The sequence below is a fragment of the Anomalospiza imberbis genome, chromosome 1 (genome assembly GCF_031753505.1).
Source record: "Anomalospiza imberbis isolate Cuckoo-Finch-1a 21T00152 chromosome 1, ASM3175350v1, whole genome shotgun sequence".
NCBI lineage: Eukaryota > Metazoa > Chordata > Aves > Passeriformes > Viduidae > Anomalospiza > Anomalospiza imberbis.
In genome coordinates, this window is record NC_089681.1 from 142,292,464 (window position 1) to 142,313,423 (window position 20,960).

Here is a 20,960-nt window from a genome sequence, read left to right on the forward strand (position 1 = left end):
GAGGACTTACTCCATCTTTGCAGCAGGTAAATGGTGAGTTAGCTGTTTAATAAAGTATTTCCCTTTCATCATTACTGTAAAGGGTCTATATTTGATCAGGACGTTCGCTTTCCAATGATAAAAGTTTCTTAGATTGTCACATGTTTTACATTTAAGGCTAGAGCAATGCTTTGGGATAAATTCAGCACCAAATTAAGCTTATTTTCTCCCTGCAGTTTTTCTGTATCCCTGTGTTTACTAGCTATATTTCTTCCTGTTTTGCATCTATGTTTTTCCTACTGCTTTTGCTCATCTCAGGAATTAACAAATAAACAAGCATCCATCTCTCTTCCAAAGCCAAAAAGATTTCAGCAGCTAGAATCCCTTTGTGAAAATTGCTTCACTTTATCTTTTCCTTCTTTTTCTAGAAAACTACTACAGGAGGTAGCTACAATGTGTGCTTTTACAGACAGGATAATCTATCCATTCAGATCAGTTGCCTTTACAGATTCTCTACTTCTCTGACCTGGGCTTTATCTGTAAAATGGATTCCCATAAATTGCCCCTGTAGGACACTTTGGAGGTACTCATTATTCATATTTTATCACAAAGAAATACAAAATAATTATAAAATCATATGTCCTCACAACTACTGAGGTATCTTGCTTTCTTTCAAGTACATTTATTTTTTTATTTGTCAATTATGATCATGGTTTTAGCAATCTCAGCAATTAATTGGAATTTCTTGTTTTACATGGTTTTTAAATTCTCTTATTTTATAAACCCTTTCTATTCTAAAAAGAACCAACACAAAACCATCAGTCAGGGGAGAGATCAAGATCTCCTTCTCCGTAGTCAATGTATTTCTGAGCTTGTAACAATACATTTCCATTTTCTTCACTAGAAACTGCTTCCTCTCCTGATGCACTATGCAGGAAGACTCAGGTTCTGCAGAGAACTCCACATCCTCTCAGAACTCTTTTGGCTTTCTTTCACTGATTTTAATCTAAATGATTTATTTCTAGTTTGTCCTAGAAGTCTTCAGTTTCTGGCAGAAACCACCCAGATCTTCTCTGGATTCTGCCAGGACAGGTAGATTGTTATTCACCATCCCACCCTGCAGCCGTGTTCAGGACAATTTGGGGTTACAGGTCCCAAAGTACAGAGCCAGGCTCAAGCTCTCAGTGCTAAAAAATGGAGTTTTTTCCAAGAAGTGTAGTAGCATGTCAGCAGCCAAACTGACTGCTTAAACCCCTGTCACACTTATCTGCTCAGCCTATGAGCTGTGCTCCTGAAATAATGAATAAATCTCAATTTCCTTCCCAAGAATATCACGTTTGGGTAGTAGCAGCGTACATTATTTAAGGTGAAACAATACAAGTATTCTCCTCCAGGATATTAGAAATAGAAAATAATTTCAAGTGAAAATGTTTTTTTTTTTCTTTCTTCACGTTCCAAGCAAGTTCAGGGTTAATAGAAAGTTTCAACATATCTCCTCAGAAACTGGATTCACTCTGCTATTAATGTCACAATTTTTAACTTAGGTTGAGCCAAGAGGAGGTTTATAGACTATTTTCATTAGGGAGATAAATCAGTGATGGAGTGAGGAATTTATCAGGTGCAATGCCTTTTATGTCCACATTATGGTTTTGTTCCCCTAGAAAGAAGGAAATCCAGACCAGAAATAAACCATCTCTTTGTTTCTAGTTCCAAGTCTCCTTTCAAGAACTGTGCACAAAAATACTCCTCTTCCCTTTTCTTGCTTAAAATACGTTTACATTGCTTCTCTGGTCTTATTTTTAGGTTTTTTTAGGTTAATGTTTCAGCACACACAGAAACATTTTATCTGAACCAACAGCAGAACCTCCTAAACAGGTTCCTTAAATCTCTTGTCCATGTGTCCTGTGCTGTAGGTGTGGCTGATGTTGTTTCAACTGTCAGTTGATAGAAAGGCATGGGGATTGCATTGTGAATTAAGCATGTTGTGAATTAAGCATGAATATCAATAAGCCCATCAGCTTCAATGAAGTTTCATTCAGTGACCAGCATGGCACAATAATAAAAGATACAAATCAGGTGCCAGAGATACAGAGCATTTTGAACCCACAAAGTTAATAAAAACAACACTACTAGGTCAGGGTGGGCACAAAAGGGGTAGAAAAAACCCAAGATACATTATTTTCAAAACAAACTCAAGACAGACTGACCTATGTCATTATTCTATTAGCATAATTTAAATCCAGTGATGGAACCTTTCTACAGACTAGTTTGACTAGTTTACTTCAAACTCAAAGGTAAATTCACATTCTTAAAAACATCTTTTCAATCAGAAAAGAACATTTTTTCAAATCTGTGACCAACATTATCAGTATCTCAACTCCAGAATGGAGAGTGGAAGCCTCAAAGAAGAATACAGCATTACATCAACTGAATTTTTAAAAGTCAAGTTTTGAAATTTTTAAATTTCAAAAGTAAAAGCTGAGAGAGTCAAGTGAAGACACTGACAAGGTTGGTTCACCAGTTTAAAACAAGCAGCATCCCTCTGCAGTCAGATGGAGTCTACTAGTGTCACCTTCAGCAATGTGAATATCATTGCTGCAAACATTGTGAATTCCCTTTCCAGAGAACAAAAAATAAAGATGAGCAGAGGAGAGGGAAGAAATACCCCTGAACAGAGGGAAAGAGAAAAACAAGATTGGTAAGGGAATGCAGGGAATTGCTCACTGTTCTTAACCCATCTAGAGGCAGGAAGAACCACTGGAATGGCTGTGAGGCCATTCTCATGAGCTGCACGTTAACAGCCTTAATGCAAAGACAGCAGAGGGTCCTGGCTTTAATGCACAAAGAATTTCTCTTCCATGGGTAGGAAATTCAGAATTCTAATTCGCTTCTCTAAGACAAAATAGTCTATGCTTTGATTTGATGATTTAAATATATTTACTTTTCTGAACTTTCACAAATCCACTTATTTTTAGTTCATTAATAAGCAGAACCACATCTGCAATTTGTGACAATAATTTGCAAGAAAAATCATTGCATTTAGCACATGAAGGATTGATTTCATGGCAGCCTTTGGAAAATTAAGCTCCGAATGATGGGACCTTATAGGATGGAAAGACAAACAGAAAAGATTCAAAGAGTTTCAAAAGCTCATCTTCCTTGAGTGTTCTTGTGTGACCAGGCTGGCATGTGGCCTGACCTCAAAGCCTCCTCATACTCTCCCTGATGTGTGGTATTAAGGGATGGAAGCCAGTTTGAATTTCTTCTCTCATGGGATCAATCAGTGAATCATCAAGTGCAAAGAACTCTGGCACTTTCACAATAATTAGGCATCTCTCTGGAACATTCCAGCCTGGAAAATTCACATTTTGTTCAATATGTAAAAAATACTAACTAATATGGCTTGGGCTATGTTTGGCTTTGAATCAGTGAATTCACACAGGACTTTACATTAAAGGCAATACGGATGGATAAGGCAAACAGAGACATTTTTAAATACTGAAGGAGATTTTTCTTCATTTGGTGTGACATGTTCTTCCTCTTTGTGCTCTTCAGTTGTAAGAGCTTTCATGATGAAGGCACTGGCTGTCACTATTGCTGTTTCATATTATCCTTCTGCCCCTAACTGAAAAGAATGGGATGCACATTAAAACCATTCCTCAACCTAGTTATTTAGAAGCCCCTAGCTTGCTAGCAGGAACTGGTAGCTATTCAGGCTGGTTTTGCATTGAGGTTTGGTTTTGTCTTTTGTTGTTTGGGGTTTTTTTTATTATTTAAAATGTATTTTATGTACAGAAAAGATTCAAACTCTCACAGTGACAGTTCTTTAGCTTTTTACAATTATCTTCACATTTATGGAGACTCAAGATGACATAGTTCAAAAAAACAGCTTCTGGCTACCAATACTGACCTAGCATGGAAAAATCAATATAATTACAAAAGCAATTAAGCATGGCAAGCAAGGAATCAAGCCTTTGCTCAATCTAAAGTAATTTAGATTAACACAAACATAACAGCCAAAAATACTCCTTTCTCATAGACTGATCCTAGCAGAATCAAACCTGCAACACATCAAATCACAAAGATAACTGGGTGTGTGCCTAAGATCACTTGGGTTATCGAAATCACCTTCAAGACTCACAGTGCTGACAGTGGAATACAATAAATGTTACAATGATGGGATTACAGACAGAGTGGAGAGATGGATTATTTAGGCAGTCTTGTGACTTGGAAGTATCTGGAGTTGCTTTGAGCAAGCACCAGTACTTTCACAATTTAAAACACCAGAAAAATCCCCAGTAATGAATTAGCACACTGAGAATACATGTGTGTGTTGGGGAAAAGCAAGTTGTATCTCTAATGTTTTCTGAAAGCAGAAAAAAGCAAGGAAACTTCCCCTCCAAACAGCATGCTCTCCACTAAACAAAAACCTCTTTAGAGGGAAGAACTGGCAAGGCAATAACTTAGATACAGAGAGGACCAAATACACAGGAGAATGACTGTAACTGAACCTCACAGTCAGACATAACTACCCAGAAGAATTGCTGCCTCTTTCTACAGGCAATCAATTAAATGATTAGAAAACAGAACTCTATAGAAGAATAATCTCTTGAAAATATAATCATCTTTTATGCATTCTTCAGTGAAGAAATAGCTCACAGTGCCTTAAGTAAGTGTGAAGCCTCACTCTTCACATCTCTTTAGAGTCTTTGGCCACTATGAACCGTTTTTAAACCACAGCAAAAAATGTTGTGGGGTATGTTGCAATCAGGTGCAAACAATGAACCCGTGATATTAACACATCTCCATTTTAGAAGAGCACAATATTGTTTGGCTTCATGAACACAGGAAAATTGAAATTATACATTCACAAAGCCTCTCTCTGGGTCAGAGCAGCTTTATGACTTTAATCATCAGGAGAAGAAGTAGCACATTAAATGCTCAAAATAGCTCAGTGCACACTGTAGAAAAATGTAAATGAGTAAGACAAACTAACTCTAAAAACTGCATCTAACCCCCCCCATTAAGCCATAGGACATTGGTACTTAAAATCAATTTCTTTCCTTGAGGTTAGACACAGTACTATGTTACACAGATAAAAGTACATAAAATCATGGCAGAACAGAAAATAGTAATGAATAGGTAAGAAGATTCATTCTTATTTTCTTGAAGAACTACATTTCCTTTCTATTTTATCAACGGCATTCAAAACATAGTTAACAACACTGATTTACAAATTTTTTTTCTAAAACCAAAGAGCAAGAAGATTTTTTTATGCTGATAATAATAAACAGCGTGTTCAAATTCCAGAAGTTCTGTGAGAAATAAAAATAAAGCATTTCGAAAAAAAGAAAACTGTAAACTTCCGTTACCAGACTTCAGGACTGACATTTCCCTTGCAAGGCAAGAAGCTGAAGAGATTTTGTTCAACTGTATAATAATGCATCAACAAACAGAAAAATGTAAAATTCCTAAGTACAATCCAGAATAAAAATGGAAAATAAATTCTTCTCTCATTTATTTTGTGCAAATGCATTAATCATCTGCAAGATAAGAAGGCCTGTAAGATGAGAACACATTTTGAAAATGTGCAAAACATCTGGAGACATGGCAAATGAGCAAACAAAATGAATACCTGCACTAGCCCTGGAGGTATTGTATTTGCAGCAAAGTTCTTGTTTAGGCACCAATCCTTAAATGTCAGTTGGAATACAGTACATTTTGTTACCGACTCCACATTTTAAATTTAGTAACTTACATAAAAATATTTCTCCCACATATATCTGACAGAATAATTTTACACTCTTAAATCTGACCATTAGTTTTTTTTTTTTTTCAGTTTTTCTGAACATTAATTTTCATGAGCTGTCCCTTTTGGAAGAACCTCCTGATGTCCTCAAAATGTTTTGTCTTTGCACCGCAGTTTGTCCTTTGTATATTACTAAATATGTGGGGTTTTGCTAGTTTTTTTTTGTGCCATAGCTTCAGTATACTGCTAGAACAATAAGAGCAAAGTAGTATAATTTTTCTGAAGGCTAAGAGTCACCCCATCAGAGATCATGTCCTTACTGCATAGATCTACCATTATGTCAACCTATTGGATAGGGCAGATGTTTGGAAACCCCTAAGCAAGCACCACAGATTATCAAATGAATCTTTTCCAAGTAGAGCTGTGTTTTCATAATCTCTATACTTTAAATTATTGTCACTATTTAGCCATCAGTCACCATCACAACCAGTACTTTCAGGTCATGTGGCATCCTCTAGTCAGGCACCTCTTACAGTGACAGACAAAGGTGCTCAGCAGTTTGTGGCCAAGGCCAGTAATCTTCTCACCTGCTAAAATTCAGATCCAAAACTTAAGAAGTGCAAAAAATCATCAAGCAAATACTCAAATAAAAAGTGGGAGGAAGAATGATAAGAATGTGTCCCTTTGCTATCTCCTTAGAGCAGCCTGTGTTTGCTGACTTCCATTGTGGTGCCAGAAAAGAAGCTAAAATCCAAAAGCATTCCTGCACTGGTGTTAGTGGGTGGTGGATTGGTTCTTAAGGCTTCTCTTTCCTGTTTTGAGCTTTCCAAGTTCCAGTAGTACCAGTCAAACCAAACTTGACAATTAGGTCAAGGGTCTGTAAGTGCCAAAGTTTGAGCCTGAATTCCCTATTTTAACATTAGCAACCCTGCTTCGAAGAGTTCCATCTCCTCCAAGCGCACCTCCAAAAAGAATTCTGTGTATTTGTCCTCACTGAAATGTAACTTGAGTTCATGGTTCAACAGTCATTAGTACCAGATTTGAGCAGTGCTGAATTACAAAGGACTACAAGCTGCCTCTTGATCAAGTGCAAACAAAGCATCTGTAAAACTACCCGGTGTGTCCAAAGCAGAGAACATACCAAACTCGATGGGTTTGCACCAATTGTCGGAGAATGGAAAATACTTGATCTGATGTTGAGTGATGACAATGACACTTTGTTACTCATTAAAACTTTCTGAATAAAAGAACAAAGTGAATGACTTTATACCAAGTCAATGTGTTTTGCTTCATCTGTCTGCAGCATTTTAATTCAGTATTAAGAACAAAAAGTTTGGGTTTGGGAACTTTTGAAACATGGCCTGGATCAGAAGCTGATTTTTATTTTTGTATAAAACTGTTAAGTCAAGTGTGGTGTTCTGAGCTACTGAGACAGCCACCACACATATGGTCACAGCCCAAAGTATGAGTGCTTAGCTCTGAAAATGCAGTCTGCTTCTAACTAAAGGGCTATTCATCATGTGACTTGAACAGCATCTTCAGTCAAAGACAACATTTTTTGCTCAGACATAAAATAATTGTGCAATTCTAATGACTCACTGGGAATTTACAGGATGTAAATTCTTTCAAGTTTTGTTAAACAAATGTCGCTAATAAGCAGCAGGAACATTATTTGAATGATTATATAAGAAATGGCTATTGTGAGGCATTTTGATAATTTTTTCTTTTTTTTTTTCCTTTCTCTTAGCAATAGAGGAAACAAACATACAGAATACTTGAGATAATCACAGATCTCAGGCTTTATGTCTTGTTGAGCCTACACAGTTAATATCACTTCTAAACAGATAAAACTAATGTAAGAAATATCTAAAAGAGCTAAGCTGTAGTTTTGAAATGTTTCCTCCCAGGGAGAACAGTAACATACCCTTTAAAAGTTCCCTTGAGAGTTTCTAATGAAATTAGGATGAAAATCTTAACAGTGACATAATGTAAATTAAAAACAATGCATTGAAATGAAGGTATTTCAATATTTTAAATTCGTGTAAGTGAGATAATTCTGATGATAATGTTTTCTGTTATGGATATTGCTTGTTTCCACAAAACCAAAAACAATACTCTGTTTCATTTCAGGATCTTACTGATAACTCACATATTGCAAGGAGCATTTTGGTGGTTTTTAGAGTTTTTCTGGGTTTCTTCAAAATTTAATGTATTAGTTATGTCTGAGACAATGCTGACCCTTTTATCAGTATTTAATGCAATTTATATTTCAAAGCAATAGTTCCTAGTTCAGGTATTTTAAAGCTTTGCAAAACTCTTTTTAGTTACGAAAATATTGTCTTGTAAATAAAGAGATGGGGCTTCTGAACAAGGCAAAACAATTGTTCAAGCTTTTTCCTGGTCTATGTGACTACCCTCACTTTGTGAGTGTGCTCCACCTCAGCTATGGAGGGATTTCAAAAACATGTTTTTTTTCTCTTCATGTAACTTTCAACCTATTTAAATGGATTTTAATATTTATGTTAGACATCCAGGTGAACAGTATTTGGATGCCTGGAGCTGATTTGTTAAGAAAATCCTTTCTAATTGAATGCCCTGGTGTTCATGAATATCAGTAAAACACATCTTTTCATGTGTGTTTGCATATAATTTTATAATTTCATGTTGCACTTCTGAAAGGGAGTTCTTTGTTCTTCAGATTCAGATTAAAGCAAGATTAAAAAGTTTGTGACTTTTTTTTTAAATACACCATTGGGATTTGAGAACATCTGAGGATTTCAAGTAATACCAATAATATTTACTCTTTCTGTACAACTGTAGAAGAGAATACAACATAAAAGTGAGGCATATCAGCAAAGGACTTGGCCAGTTTTTCATAGCAGAAAACTCAGAGTTCAAGAGGAAAGAGCTTCTATGGAAGAGAAAAGGTTAAAAAAAATTTAAGAGTGCATTACTTCCCTGATCACAAGCACCAACACAGAATCTAAAAATAGTTTGAAATATAAATTAAAACAAGATTCATGCTAAGATATCAGAAATCGTGATTTATTTTCTCAAAGACTTTATACTCACAATCTCATCTCCTGGCAACCAATATCCTTCTTGCTCAATACCAGCTTTTGACCCTTTACACCCCACGGTCAGAGTTTCCACAATGAGACCATCCTTGACTGCTAAACTCAGCTGACGTGTGGTTTCTTTTGGATGCATACCATGGACTCGAGACATATACCTGCACACAATGCACAAAAGTCTTTTAGTGTTAGTTTTAAATTATAAAATGTGTCAGCAAAATACACACATTTGCAAGTGAGTTAAAATAATACACATTCTAAGTTTTAGATTGTTTTCAAACAGTCAGAATTTATGTAACTTCCCCCTTTACTTCAAATCAGCTTTTCTCCTCTTGCAGCTTTCATGTACACATTTAGACAAGTAGTAGCACTGTAAACTTCTACCAAAAAAATCCCAAAATTAACACATATGGTGCTTGGGCTTGTCTCTGCCACCTCCATTTGTGCCCTTTAAATTACTTTAAACTTGCACTTCCTATAGCATACATACTACAGAATGTACCAATGAATCTTTGTGATGCTTGTGTGTACAACACATCTATGAAAAATGTGAAATTTATATATCACATATGAAAACCCAAGAGCTCAAGTTACTGTGCTAAGTGGTTTTTCTCCTTTTCTTGAGTCAATCACAATGATCACACAGTGACAAACTGCCCTGGTGAGAAAAAAAACACATGTAGCTTTAACTGTGTATATACATGAGATTCAGCTGTGTAATGTTGACCTTTATCCAGGATAATTTGCTTCTAGGCCAACACCAAGTATTAACTTGGAGTAAACAACATAAAATTATCATCTCTCAAATAAAGATGACCTCTCTGCGTTAAGGTCATTACAATTCAGGTTTTTTTAACAAAATTCTGAGAAGTTGCTGCACATGGAGAGCTGCAATTGCATGCAATCAGCAGATACATGAATTGACTTAGAACCAATTATTTTGTGGACAATATTTTCCTAGTTATGGACCTCATAAAGTTACAGAGCTAACTGAATTTCTCTCAATTTTTGTTTCTCCAGCTGCTCTGTCTTTACCTGTTTTCTAAGAGTGAAATCTGTAATTTTGCCTCCTTTAAGATAAAGCTGACAGCTATGGTATCTTTGCCTTCCTGCTTCATAATGAATTCCATCAACCACAATTCCTTTGTGACTGTCATCACAAATACCTTCACAAAAAATGTAATTATGATCACAAGCAAACTCAAGAAATATTTATTTTAAAGCAGTAGCATTGCATTAAAAAAAAGAGAGTTAAATCAGTTCAGATTTTTTTTAATAACACAGCTGACAGGAATTTTTAATGCCTTAGAGGTTACAAATTTGCAATAAGGAGTGAAGACCACCCCAATGGTCAAGTCTTTGATCAACCTCTCCCTTTGAAGACATTTGCCTTTCAAACTATTTACTGTTTTGTACGAATAAAGGTCTTTTCTTTTCCTTTCCTGCTTTCTCTCTTAAGCTTTTGGAAGAACTGGTTTATGCTAATCTGATATTTTTATTTTGCTCTAAACTGTATATAAAATAGTATAGTAGTTTTCTGACTGAGTGGAAGTATATATTTGTACAGTAAATTATAGAATAATCAGAGCAGCACATGACATTTATGAATTTCTGTGTGATATGAGAGTCATTTACATAAATGCAGCATGTTTGCAGTGTCTTGGGGTTTATTTTTTTTAGGATAAAAAGTCTTAGAGGCAGATGATGCCATTTACCATATTTTACAATGTCTACCCATGACATGGTCCAATCCTAATTGGTGTGTGCATGTTAGCACTCTAGAAAAGGTAAGCAATTGATACAGAAATAACAATATTCTGTGCAAGTCTGTGTTCCAAGCTAATATATATGAATATTCTGGTGGTTTGCACATAGGGCCAAAGGGCCAAAATCAGAAGATAAGGCAGGTCTTCAGGTCTGTATCACCTTGGCTGGATGCTCATCTGCCCAACTCGATCCCTCTCTACTTCTACAGAAAACAAAACTCAATGTGAGCACCTGTTCAACTGAGATTAAACACCACAAATAAGTTTTCAAAGTTATCCAAACTCCAAGGTCTGAACCAGGCAGAGACTCAAGTCTATTTACTTCATTTTCAAACAGAGTGCAAGTGAACACTACAGTCTGTAGAAGCATACAATGTTGAAGCTTTAAAGCGACATGAAAACAGCTCATTTGCTTATATAATCATGTTACATGTACTTCATGTGTGTGCACATATGGACACATTTATGTACACACAACTAGCTTTTTGAAGTGCAAATTATCTTTCTCAACATTTGCTAATGTTACTCTTTTTTCACCAAATCTCCATTTTTAACTCAGTGCTAACAACGTCCCCAACAGAGCCACAGCATTCACGTGTCAGTAATTAATTCAACTCCTTAATAGGTCTCAAAATACAGAGAATAGGCTAACATTCTTCCTGTTTTACTGACATAACAAATCAGACTCTGAGCACAGAAGTGATTTCCCTACACTTACATGGTGGGCTGCTATAGGTCTGAGAACAGAAATCAGGTATTAACCCAGTGCCATAACCCTCAGGGTATCCTGCTGAAGAATCCATGTATTTGCACTGCATCATCCCTGGCTGCAGAAACACAGACCTACCAAATTCTTAAATGTGAGCTACAGGTTTCATGATTTCTCACTTTTATCTCTGAACAGAACACATATATAATGCAAACCAAATAGCCTTAAACCAACTCTAATCAGCTGAGAGGTTTAATCTGCCTATTTCCACTGTAGCAGGTTGTGCACTAGTGAAAAGAGGCACAAGGCTCAGAATCGCCCACTTCTCAAATCCAGTCTGTGTTCTCAACCAGAGTGAAAGTACTGCTACCAACTAAACCATCTCCCCATTTTCTCCAGCTGTAAATCAGGAGTAGTAAATTCCCAGTGGCTTTTTGAAGAGTACTTTAGTCAATGTTCAGACTGTGCCACTGGGGAGTCACAAGGGCTATGTTTTCTATTTTTAAAATAAAATGCTATCAGCTTTCATTGCAAAGAACACACATGTAAAGAGAATGATTTTACTTCAAAGAGCAGAACTGCTGTTAGAAAAATGCACCCTCCCCCAGATTTTTACTTTATTAAAACCTGTGAAGTGTACATGACTAGATATTCACAAAGACTAGAAAACAACACTGTAGGGTTTGGATGAAAAATTTTCTTGTTTCTTTTCAGCCAGAGGGATAGCAGGTAAGCAAAGACATGACTAAGGCACAGGACTCAAATCAGAAGGGATAGTTAAAGTTCTTTAATAATGAAATGTGGAAAACTGTGACATCATGAAAAATGCTGAAAACACAGAATGAGTTAAAATCCAGCTCAGAGACAGAAAGCATGATGTCTTGAGTCCCAGCTACTACATCAGCCTCATTACTAGATCGGGAAAAACAATCTTGAAATTTTGCCTTTGTGTGGAAGTGACACCACTAATCCACTGAGTACAAGTCTTTTCCTGGCTCTGCATGCACTAAAGCATCTGGCACCAACAAGTTAAAAAACAAGTATGGGAGATAAAGCAATCCCTGACTGCTGTTTTCAACAAAAGCTGATTAGCCTTACCTTGGAAACAGGGAGTTGAAGGAATACTGGTTTGTTATGCTCTTGCCCAGTCCTCCATATCAACAGATTTGGGAGTGCAATACAACCCAGCCACAAGAAGTAAAGCAAATACACTCAAAGGAGTGAGAATAAGGCACAGAGACAAAGTAAAATCCTCTAAATCGGAAAACCAGCCCTAATCACATAGGGGGGCTGAAGAAACAATTTCAAAATACAATTTAACTGTGCTAATCCCTACTATATAACATGAGGGTCTTTTTGATGAAAAGTGGAGGTTAGGCCTGATAATCTGCATGCTAAATTCAAAATCTCACCAAATGAGGCCATTTGTCTGCAGAATACAGAAGCAACTGAACTGCTGCTGAAAATTAGAGTGTTTATAGGTCAGTATTTTCACCATTTATGAACTGGCAGTGCAGATCTCCTTGACATTAGCACAGAAGAATCTAGCAAATCTAGCAAAATTAGAGTTTTTGTAATCAGCTTCTAAGGGCCTAATAATGCATGTTTTCAATTATTGCAACACCAACCACTTGGAAAGCAAAGGATAAGGACCTTTAGCATGGAGTTTGCTCTTTACCACCCTTAAGCAAACCTCATTGCCATACCACCCAATGTATATTTAAATGTGGTGACCTTCAGAAACGAAACACTACCAACAGAATCGAGTAGATGCACATGAGCATATACCTAATAGATGTGTGCATCTGTCTGATGGCAAAAGAAAACCTTTAGAGGAGGTTACAAAATACCAATCAGAGAAACGTGAAACAGCAAGTTCAAACCTCTTCAGGACTGCAGATGAACAGTAGTCAGGTGTAAATAACAATAAAATATCATCATATGCTTCAGTTTATATTATTATATTACTGGTGTTACCCATCCTAAAGTCTTGACCACCTCTCAGACACCAGAGGGAGAGCCCAAGGGGTCAGCACATGTGGAGGGGGGCCTCCAGCAGTTCTCTTGCCCTACCAACTGACAACTGGATCTTGCCACCTCCCTTTGCTACACAAACTGGACCACAGGAGTACCTGATCCACCTCTAAATCACCTGCCTGCCCAATATATAGGACATTCCAGAAGCACCAAAGTCTGTCAGTATATCATCAATTCACTCCTAAAACTTCAAAATACTTTTCTCAATTAGCCAGTTTTCATAATGCCTTTCTATAAAAATTGAAATCTGTGCTTGGTGTGATCCTAGGGGTGTGGAGGAAGCAAACTCTAAAGCTGTGATCACCATGGGAGCAAAATAGACACAGAAGTAGCCAGCACTTGCAGGGGATCAGATGGTGAACTTCTCACCTACAGCTGTCACACAGCTCACAACTCCTGCCTGGTGCTCTGCAATACACAGCACGAAGGTAAACCCTGTCTCCAAGAGTCAAATCTACATGGCTTCAAAACAGAGCATGGAAAAATATCTAACTTTGCTCCCAAAGAGTCCTCTTGAAGGTATCGGTGGTCTACTGAGAAGCAGAAAATGGTTTACATGGGAGGGGAGAGGAAGGAAAGAGGAAAAGGAAAAGGAAAAGGAAAAGGAAAAGGAAAAGGAAAAGGAAAAGGAAAAGGAAAAGGAAAAGGAAAAGGAAAAGGAAAAGGGAAAGGAGACATAGGTATTTTAAAAATATCTCAGTTTTTCTGAACTCATAAGGAATTGCATTTTCAGCCACCTGAACTCAATCAAAAGAAGAGAACTGAAAAATGTTACAGCAAGGGTATCTGTACAAGACTGAAATAAAATACATATCTCAAATAGCTGCAGAAATACAACAGTGTGGAAAGTGTAGGTACAAGTTAATTTTCATGGCAAACTCTGTAATCTTGGTCTGATCAATTATCTCTCTCTATGCTGGATGCCTCCACCCTCCCCAGTGCAAAGGGAAGTAGCAGCCTGCTGCTGCCAGCAGACTGTCTGCTCAGCAACTCATCCAGAGATGAGGTGAGAACTGATAAATTTGAGGTCTGATAAACTGAGATCTGATAAAATTGACATCTGAGAAAATACAGCAGATCCCATTAAACTCAACTGAAAGTTTGCCATTAATTTTAAATGTTACCTACAGGTACATAAAAATGTCCTAGATTCAGGGACAGACCTTAAGGAATAATACATAAAATAGAAGGAAAGCAGCCAAAAATCTGTTCTGAGTTTTATATTGTCTTCCTTCCTCTAGTGATAAATGATGCCTTTTGCTTCAGTTTCAGGGCATGACAGGTATTTTATAGAAGGCCCACACATTTCTTTTGAGAGTTTTTTAAAAATAATTTCCAAAGAATAGGCCAGTTGGTCATACTGAAAGAAGAAGTTGAAGAGATGGCTGTGATTAATTTTTTTTTTTAAAGAAATAAAGCTCCATGACTTAAGAACTTGAAATACACAGGCTCAAATCTCAGGAACCCATCAGCTCTCTTTGTGGAAAGCCAGGTGAAGATCTGTGCTCACAGCTCTCAGGGTCTCAAGGTCTCAGCTCTGAAGCTCAGGTTGCCTGCTTCCACCATGTAGCACCCTGCTACCAATCAACTCCCATAAAACACAGGCTAAAGATTATGGTTATTTGACACAGATATTCCCTGCTTGCCACAAACTGAGAGCTGAAGACAGCACAGACACACAGAAGAAGTGGAACTGGCTACAGTGGGGACGTTAGCAGCTCCCTTTTGTTTTTTAGGATCCTTTTTGATGTGCTCACACTTTCTGAAGTTTCAATTACGGATTATATTCAGGAAGATAAAAACAATCAAGGCAAAATGTTCTAACTGTGTATTTGTACTCCACAATGAGATGCAGGTATACAAACAGGCTGCATTTGATTTCCACTGCACTCCACATGCCAACAGCACATGCACAGACCATGCAGGCACTGACAGCGCTGCTGCCTCTGCAATAAAATATTTCTTACATGATCTCTACATTTTATGCAGTCAAAAATTCCAAGAATTACAGAGGAATCATGCATTTGCTTTTCCCTCTGACATCAGTATCTGCAACATTCATTTTGAAGACACATATACTATCCAAGCAGGAAATGTTTTTAAAATTTGTTTCATCTCTCCTTTGTAGTCTAGAAAGTCAGAATTTGCATGAATGTGGAAACTAATTTTGTGTAATGTTTTTATAACACAAAAAGAATGCATAAACTTGATAGTGCAACAGTGAAATCCAACAGTTCAGCTAAATTCAGATCTGCCTGATGTTTGTGCTGCTGCTGCTAAAAGGAAGCTAAGGAGTGATCTTGTTTGTGCATGCTTTAGATATTCCAGGCACCATGCATGCACCTATAATGGTAATCACCTGGGTCATTTCTGTAAAAAGCACAGTAATGTTAAGCCAGGTAATTCCCTGATTCAGTAATTTAAACTCCCACTCATACAACTCCTCTATACACTTTAGATTGTGTAACCCACCAGCATGACCACAAAAATCAAGTAATTTAGGTACCAAGCCATTCAACCTGTATCCAGAAAAATCTCGCCACCACTTTTTTTATGGAGGAACTTATCTAAAAAAGGGCTCTACTCCCATTTTTCCAACCTAAAAGCTCCTATGTGGCACTGCTGGTAATGCACTGTGTGTGCACTGAGCATGACTGGCAAACAAGCACTAATCATTCAGGGACACGGCATGCACAGGGACAAATGCTCATGTAGCTGCAGGGCCACTGTTCCACCCAGCTCCTTTCTTTGGATGTACTAAAGAGACAAAGTAGTACATGACTCAGAGTGTAACATCCTAGCTAACACCTTGCAAATGAAATACTTAGTCAGCTCATATGCATCTCAATTCAAAATATGTTAAGAAATGAAGATTTGAATGCTTTAATGATTCTGATTTTTAGAGCTTTCTATCTCATTTGATTTCCATTCTTATCTGGGTCAAAACCTTTCTGGTTTTGGGTAGGTTTTTTGTGTGTGCATTTTTTTTTGTTAGATTACTTTCAGTGTAGCTGAGTTTCAGAATCATCACTCTGTCACACAAATGTTCACCTTATTACCATCTAGGGAACAGCACAACTGCTGGAAAAGCCATCAGGGCAGGGCTGCTGCTCTTGGTGATGATATTGTTTATATGAATGGGAATATGAAACCACAGCCTAAAATAGATGGTATGAGTAGTGCTTTGGAGAGCATTCTCTCTCTACTGATTACAGAGAAAGCCTTGATGAGCACTTCAGGTCAGATAACAAGCTGTTAAATGGCCATGTCTCACTCATTTTTGTCTCTTAGTTCTAATAGAAAGTCACATCTATTTACAGCAAAGAAAGAAAACATAAGCTAGAAGTTCCACTTCCAAATATTACAAAGATGTTATAATTTGAGCAAAAACCATAATTGTTGTTACATAAAAATTGGTTTGCTTTTAATAATTAGAAATAAAGTTAGCCTTTTCTGTACTTATACAATTTCAAGATGAATATTAATAGAAGTATGAAGTACATGTAAATGGGGACAGTGATTTTCAAATCTATTCTATCTCTTTCCTTCTCAATATTCCTACTGGAGCTCATACTTTGCATATATTGTTTTAAACATTGAATATTACAGCTTTTATAGTAACACTCAATAAGGACAGTTTAAATGAGCATGCACTTATTAGCAAACATCAGACAATGAGTATGGCTGTGGTTAATAACGCTGTGTTTGTGCTGTTTGTGTGAATCACTTTATTTACCATACTCATGCTCAGCCCAGAGATGACTTCACCTACTGAATCAATGAAGAACATTGACCTCTGAGACAGGAAAAGAAAAATGCCACTCTAGCAATACCATGTGAGATCATTCCTAAGAGAAGAATTACCAGATAAGGAAAACTGATGAAGCAAAATTCATCAGAACATCGGAGCAACTATTTATTTTTTTGCAGAATGAACTGTAGAAACAAGATGTGCCTACAGTAATATTTCTGATCAAAGCAAATACACAAAAAACTCCACCTCAAGCTTTAGTCCTCAACAAAATAGCCATTTATGTTAAACCCTTACAGGTATAATGGCTGCACAGCCAGCTGCAGCATCCTTTCCCTCCTCTGTATTCTGCATAAAGCAGAAAAAAAAGACAGCGAGGCTGGAGCAATCTGTCAGTCCCTGGTGAAGACTTTTCCACACCAGGCTCTGAATTAGTCTTTGACAGCCAGCACTGGAAAGCAGACCCAGCAATTCAGGAAGCAACAGGGGACAATGTGTCAGTACCAAGTGGAAGGAAAAATTACCCCTAAGAAGTTACAAATAACACTGTTTAATACACGTGGACTTCTTTTTATGTATTCCTTTAACCAGTTTAATTAACATGCTTAAATAGAATTGTTACACAAATTGACGAAGTAAACTATCAGTAAAGGAGCTCAATGGGAAAAAGAGCAATTACTAATATACATTATAAACTTAAGGTAATACTTCAATCAAATCTACTAATTTAGCAATTTTAATTCCACCACTACTCAGAACAAATGCAGATAGGATCTTGATAGCCTTTTTACAAGAAAAGTTTACATTTTTCCCACAATCCCTGTTTCCACTCTCTTTAGTCAATTATGTCTAAAGGCAGCACTCAAAATGGACCATTAATTTGAGCAATATTAAAACTAAATAATATACAAACAAAAAAAATCCAGAACCCAGAATCTTAAACAAAATTAATATTAAACACCCTATAAACAGATAGATAACAGTTGTATGGTGAATGCATCTATCTACAAGGAACACAGGTGAAATTCAATGAACATATGCCATTGTGAACACCCCTTGTGCAATTATATCACAATTTTTCATTCCTTCTTAAGATTTTTTACAAAAAGTGTTTAGTTTAGTTTCTCATTTTTCTTTCAACTTCTTTTTTTAACCTAGGTATTAAAAATCATTATTAGCTTGGTGAGTGTTACCTCATTGGTCAGTCTCAGTACAAATGTACACGCAAAACTGTGTATCAGTTATGATGCAGTAGCAGGTGAGAACCCCTGTACTTTTCTGCACAGATTAATCTCTCACTGTTCTTTCTGTTACTTTATAGAATATAACTGAGCTTTTGAAAATCTAAAACAAATTTAACCTGAATCCATCATTTAACCTCACTGCAGAGCCATCAGTATAAAAAATTGATGTGTCAAACAAGTCAAGCATTTTGGTGTCCAGCATATTTCTCTGCAATGTATTGCTATGCTTGTAACTACTAGTTATGCACCCATAATACAATTTCTATATATGACCAAAGTAGTGCTTGTACTAAAAAATCTGTTATTAGGGAATCAAATGATCATTTTTAGACTGGTTTTGTTTTATTAATATAATGATTTTTAACTAAATCACTCCAAAAATTGCTGTAAAACAGAAAAGACTTTTGTTTTCTGATCTCTGACTAGGGATTTACAAGCCTTAAAACTCCAAATTCAGTTCATTCTCTTGATTTAACATAAAAATAGTTTTCTGAAAACAGAAAAACTCCACACTGGTTTGGAGCTTAAAGAAGTAGATGAAGTTTATCATAAGAAACAGAGAAGGAAAGTAAAAGAAATTACAAAGAAGATTGACATAGTGGAGTCAGACAGGAAAGAAGTGCCTTGTCTTTACCTGTAACAGAAAACACATGAGGAGGTATTGAAAACTATAAGTTTTCTACCCCGTCACCACCCAGTGATGTATTCTGTAATGCATATTATCTATAATTCTGCCAATCCAATACAAACTGAAGTCAGTTTTCTCACAGGTGAACACTGCATAGACAAGCAGCCTCTGGAAGCAGGCTGAGGACTGCTGAGGAGGTATCATGCTTTTTATTGTTGGACCTTGGACTCCACACTTCTGCTTACCCCCTTGCATAACTAGGAATTGCTATTACACTGCAAAGCACAATAAAAAATCTTCAGTGTACAGCCCAGTGCTTCAATAACACTGCTTGTTTCAAATGGTCACATTTAAAACATACATGAAAATGATGTACAGATATGGAAAAGGAGCCAGTAACTCTGGTAAAAAGTGAACAGGAGTGATCAGTGCATTCTCTTGCATAATAGGAGGATGTTCTACTTCAAACAGTTGCTTTCAGATAAGCCTGCTTTCCAGCAACAAAAAGACAGATATTTTAGGGGAATGGCTTGACAAAGGTTAAGAAACCAACAAAGCAAAAAGCCCCACTTCTGAGCTTGTACTATGAAGGCTTAAATTTTCATCAAGAGTACTATGAATAGTAAAATATTTTTTTCTAGTAAGTATCTAAGCTTCAAATAATCAATTCCATAAGAATCTTTTTCTTCCAATTTTTTCCTTGCCATTTCATCACATATTCTTATTTATATACTTGTGTGATTATTCCCTATCCATTCAAATTGCTAATTTTCTTATTTATGCTCTGTTGTGTTTGTTCTGTACCTGAGAACAAATTGCTGATTCTCAACTACACTTTAATCACTGCTTCCATAAATTGTTTTACGTTAAAGTAGACAGCCTAGAAAAAGAGCAAAAGAACTTAGGCAACAAAACAAGACATATGAACTTCAGCTCTTCTCAGACACTGAGTAGAAAAATTCCAAAGACTGATATTTGGAGAGGAAATCCCCCTCCTAGGTCCAAATGTCAAACTGAGAGGGTCACACAGTCAATCTACAACTGTTACCAACTCCATCTCAACTGTGGGACCAGAAAAATCTCATTATTTTACAGTAATCTTTCATAGTGAGTAATTCCTTTCTGGCATGCTATCCCATCAATGCTGATTAATGTCAGTCTGCACAGAGCTAACAGAGTCTACTCGACACTGGCTTGGGATCTGCTCATTCCTGTTTGATGCTCTGACTTGGCTGCACCTATATTAAATTACAATATAGCAAGAATGAGTCCACAGAACAAATATGGGTTAAACAGCCATGATCATTTAGGGACCTAGTACTGGACCACCCTATCTGAAAGCCAATTAAAGAAGAAGATGAAAGTCTTTGTATCCATTAATGAAAAAACAGTATTTTCTTGTATCGCCAATGGGTTAAAATAGCTTTCTGATTGATGAAATGGATGGTTTCAGTATTTATTTGAAAATAATATTAAGTGTCCAATTATAGCATATTCTAGCTAGTGGTCTATCCATCAGCTCTATCCCCCCCAAAGTTGTGATACCTCTACCCTGTGTCCTACAGCCACTCTTGGTTTCATTCCCAAACTAACTGATTCTCAGGCTCCATTCTGGAGAAAGACAAGTTCTTCCCAAAGGAAAAAGCAAAGCACGGCCCAGGGGTTGGTTTGCTCGTGACAGGGAACCCAAAAGTGAACCATGCCAACACTGGCTCCTTCTGCCAAGGGCACCAGCCCTGCTGCAGCACGCTGTGTGTCCTCAGATGCCTGCACATGGAACTATCGTGTCTCCATCTTCAGGTTTCAAGAACAGCATTGCTGTGGGCTGTGTTATTTTTGGCACTTTGAACTGAGGAACCACACACACATATAAAACAAACAAAGAATATGCCAGGGCCAAAGAAACGCTCTGTGAGCCAAAGGCAACGAGGTGTAGCCCCAGCATAACTGCTCCAGAGAGTGCCAGGGCATTCCCTGTCATGGTGCATGGAGATGGAATAGACACAGCCTATATAAGAGACAG

The 20,960-nt window shown here is 37.0% G+C and overlaps 1 protein-coding gene across 6 annotated transcripts in view; it reads right to left on the reverse strand.

The window, feature by feature from the left end:
- Positions 1-20,960, reverse strand: part of ZMYND11 (zinc finger MYND-type containing 11) — a 105,109-nt gene that overhangs the window by 35,218 nt on the left and 48,931 nt on the right. For all 6 annotated transcript variants that reach the window (XM_068174197.1, XM_068174245.1, XM_068174232.1 and 3 more), the window contains exon 3: positions 8,801-8,960. In XM_068174197.1, coding sequence (XP_068030298.1) covers positions 8,801-8,960 — 160 coding nt within the window. The remainder of the gene's footprint in view (positions 1-8,800; positions 8,961-20,960) is intronic.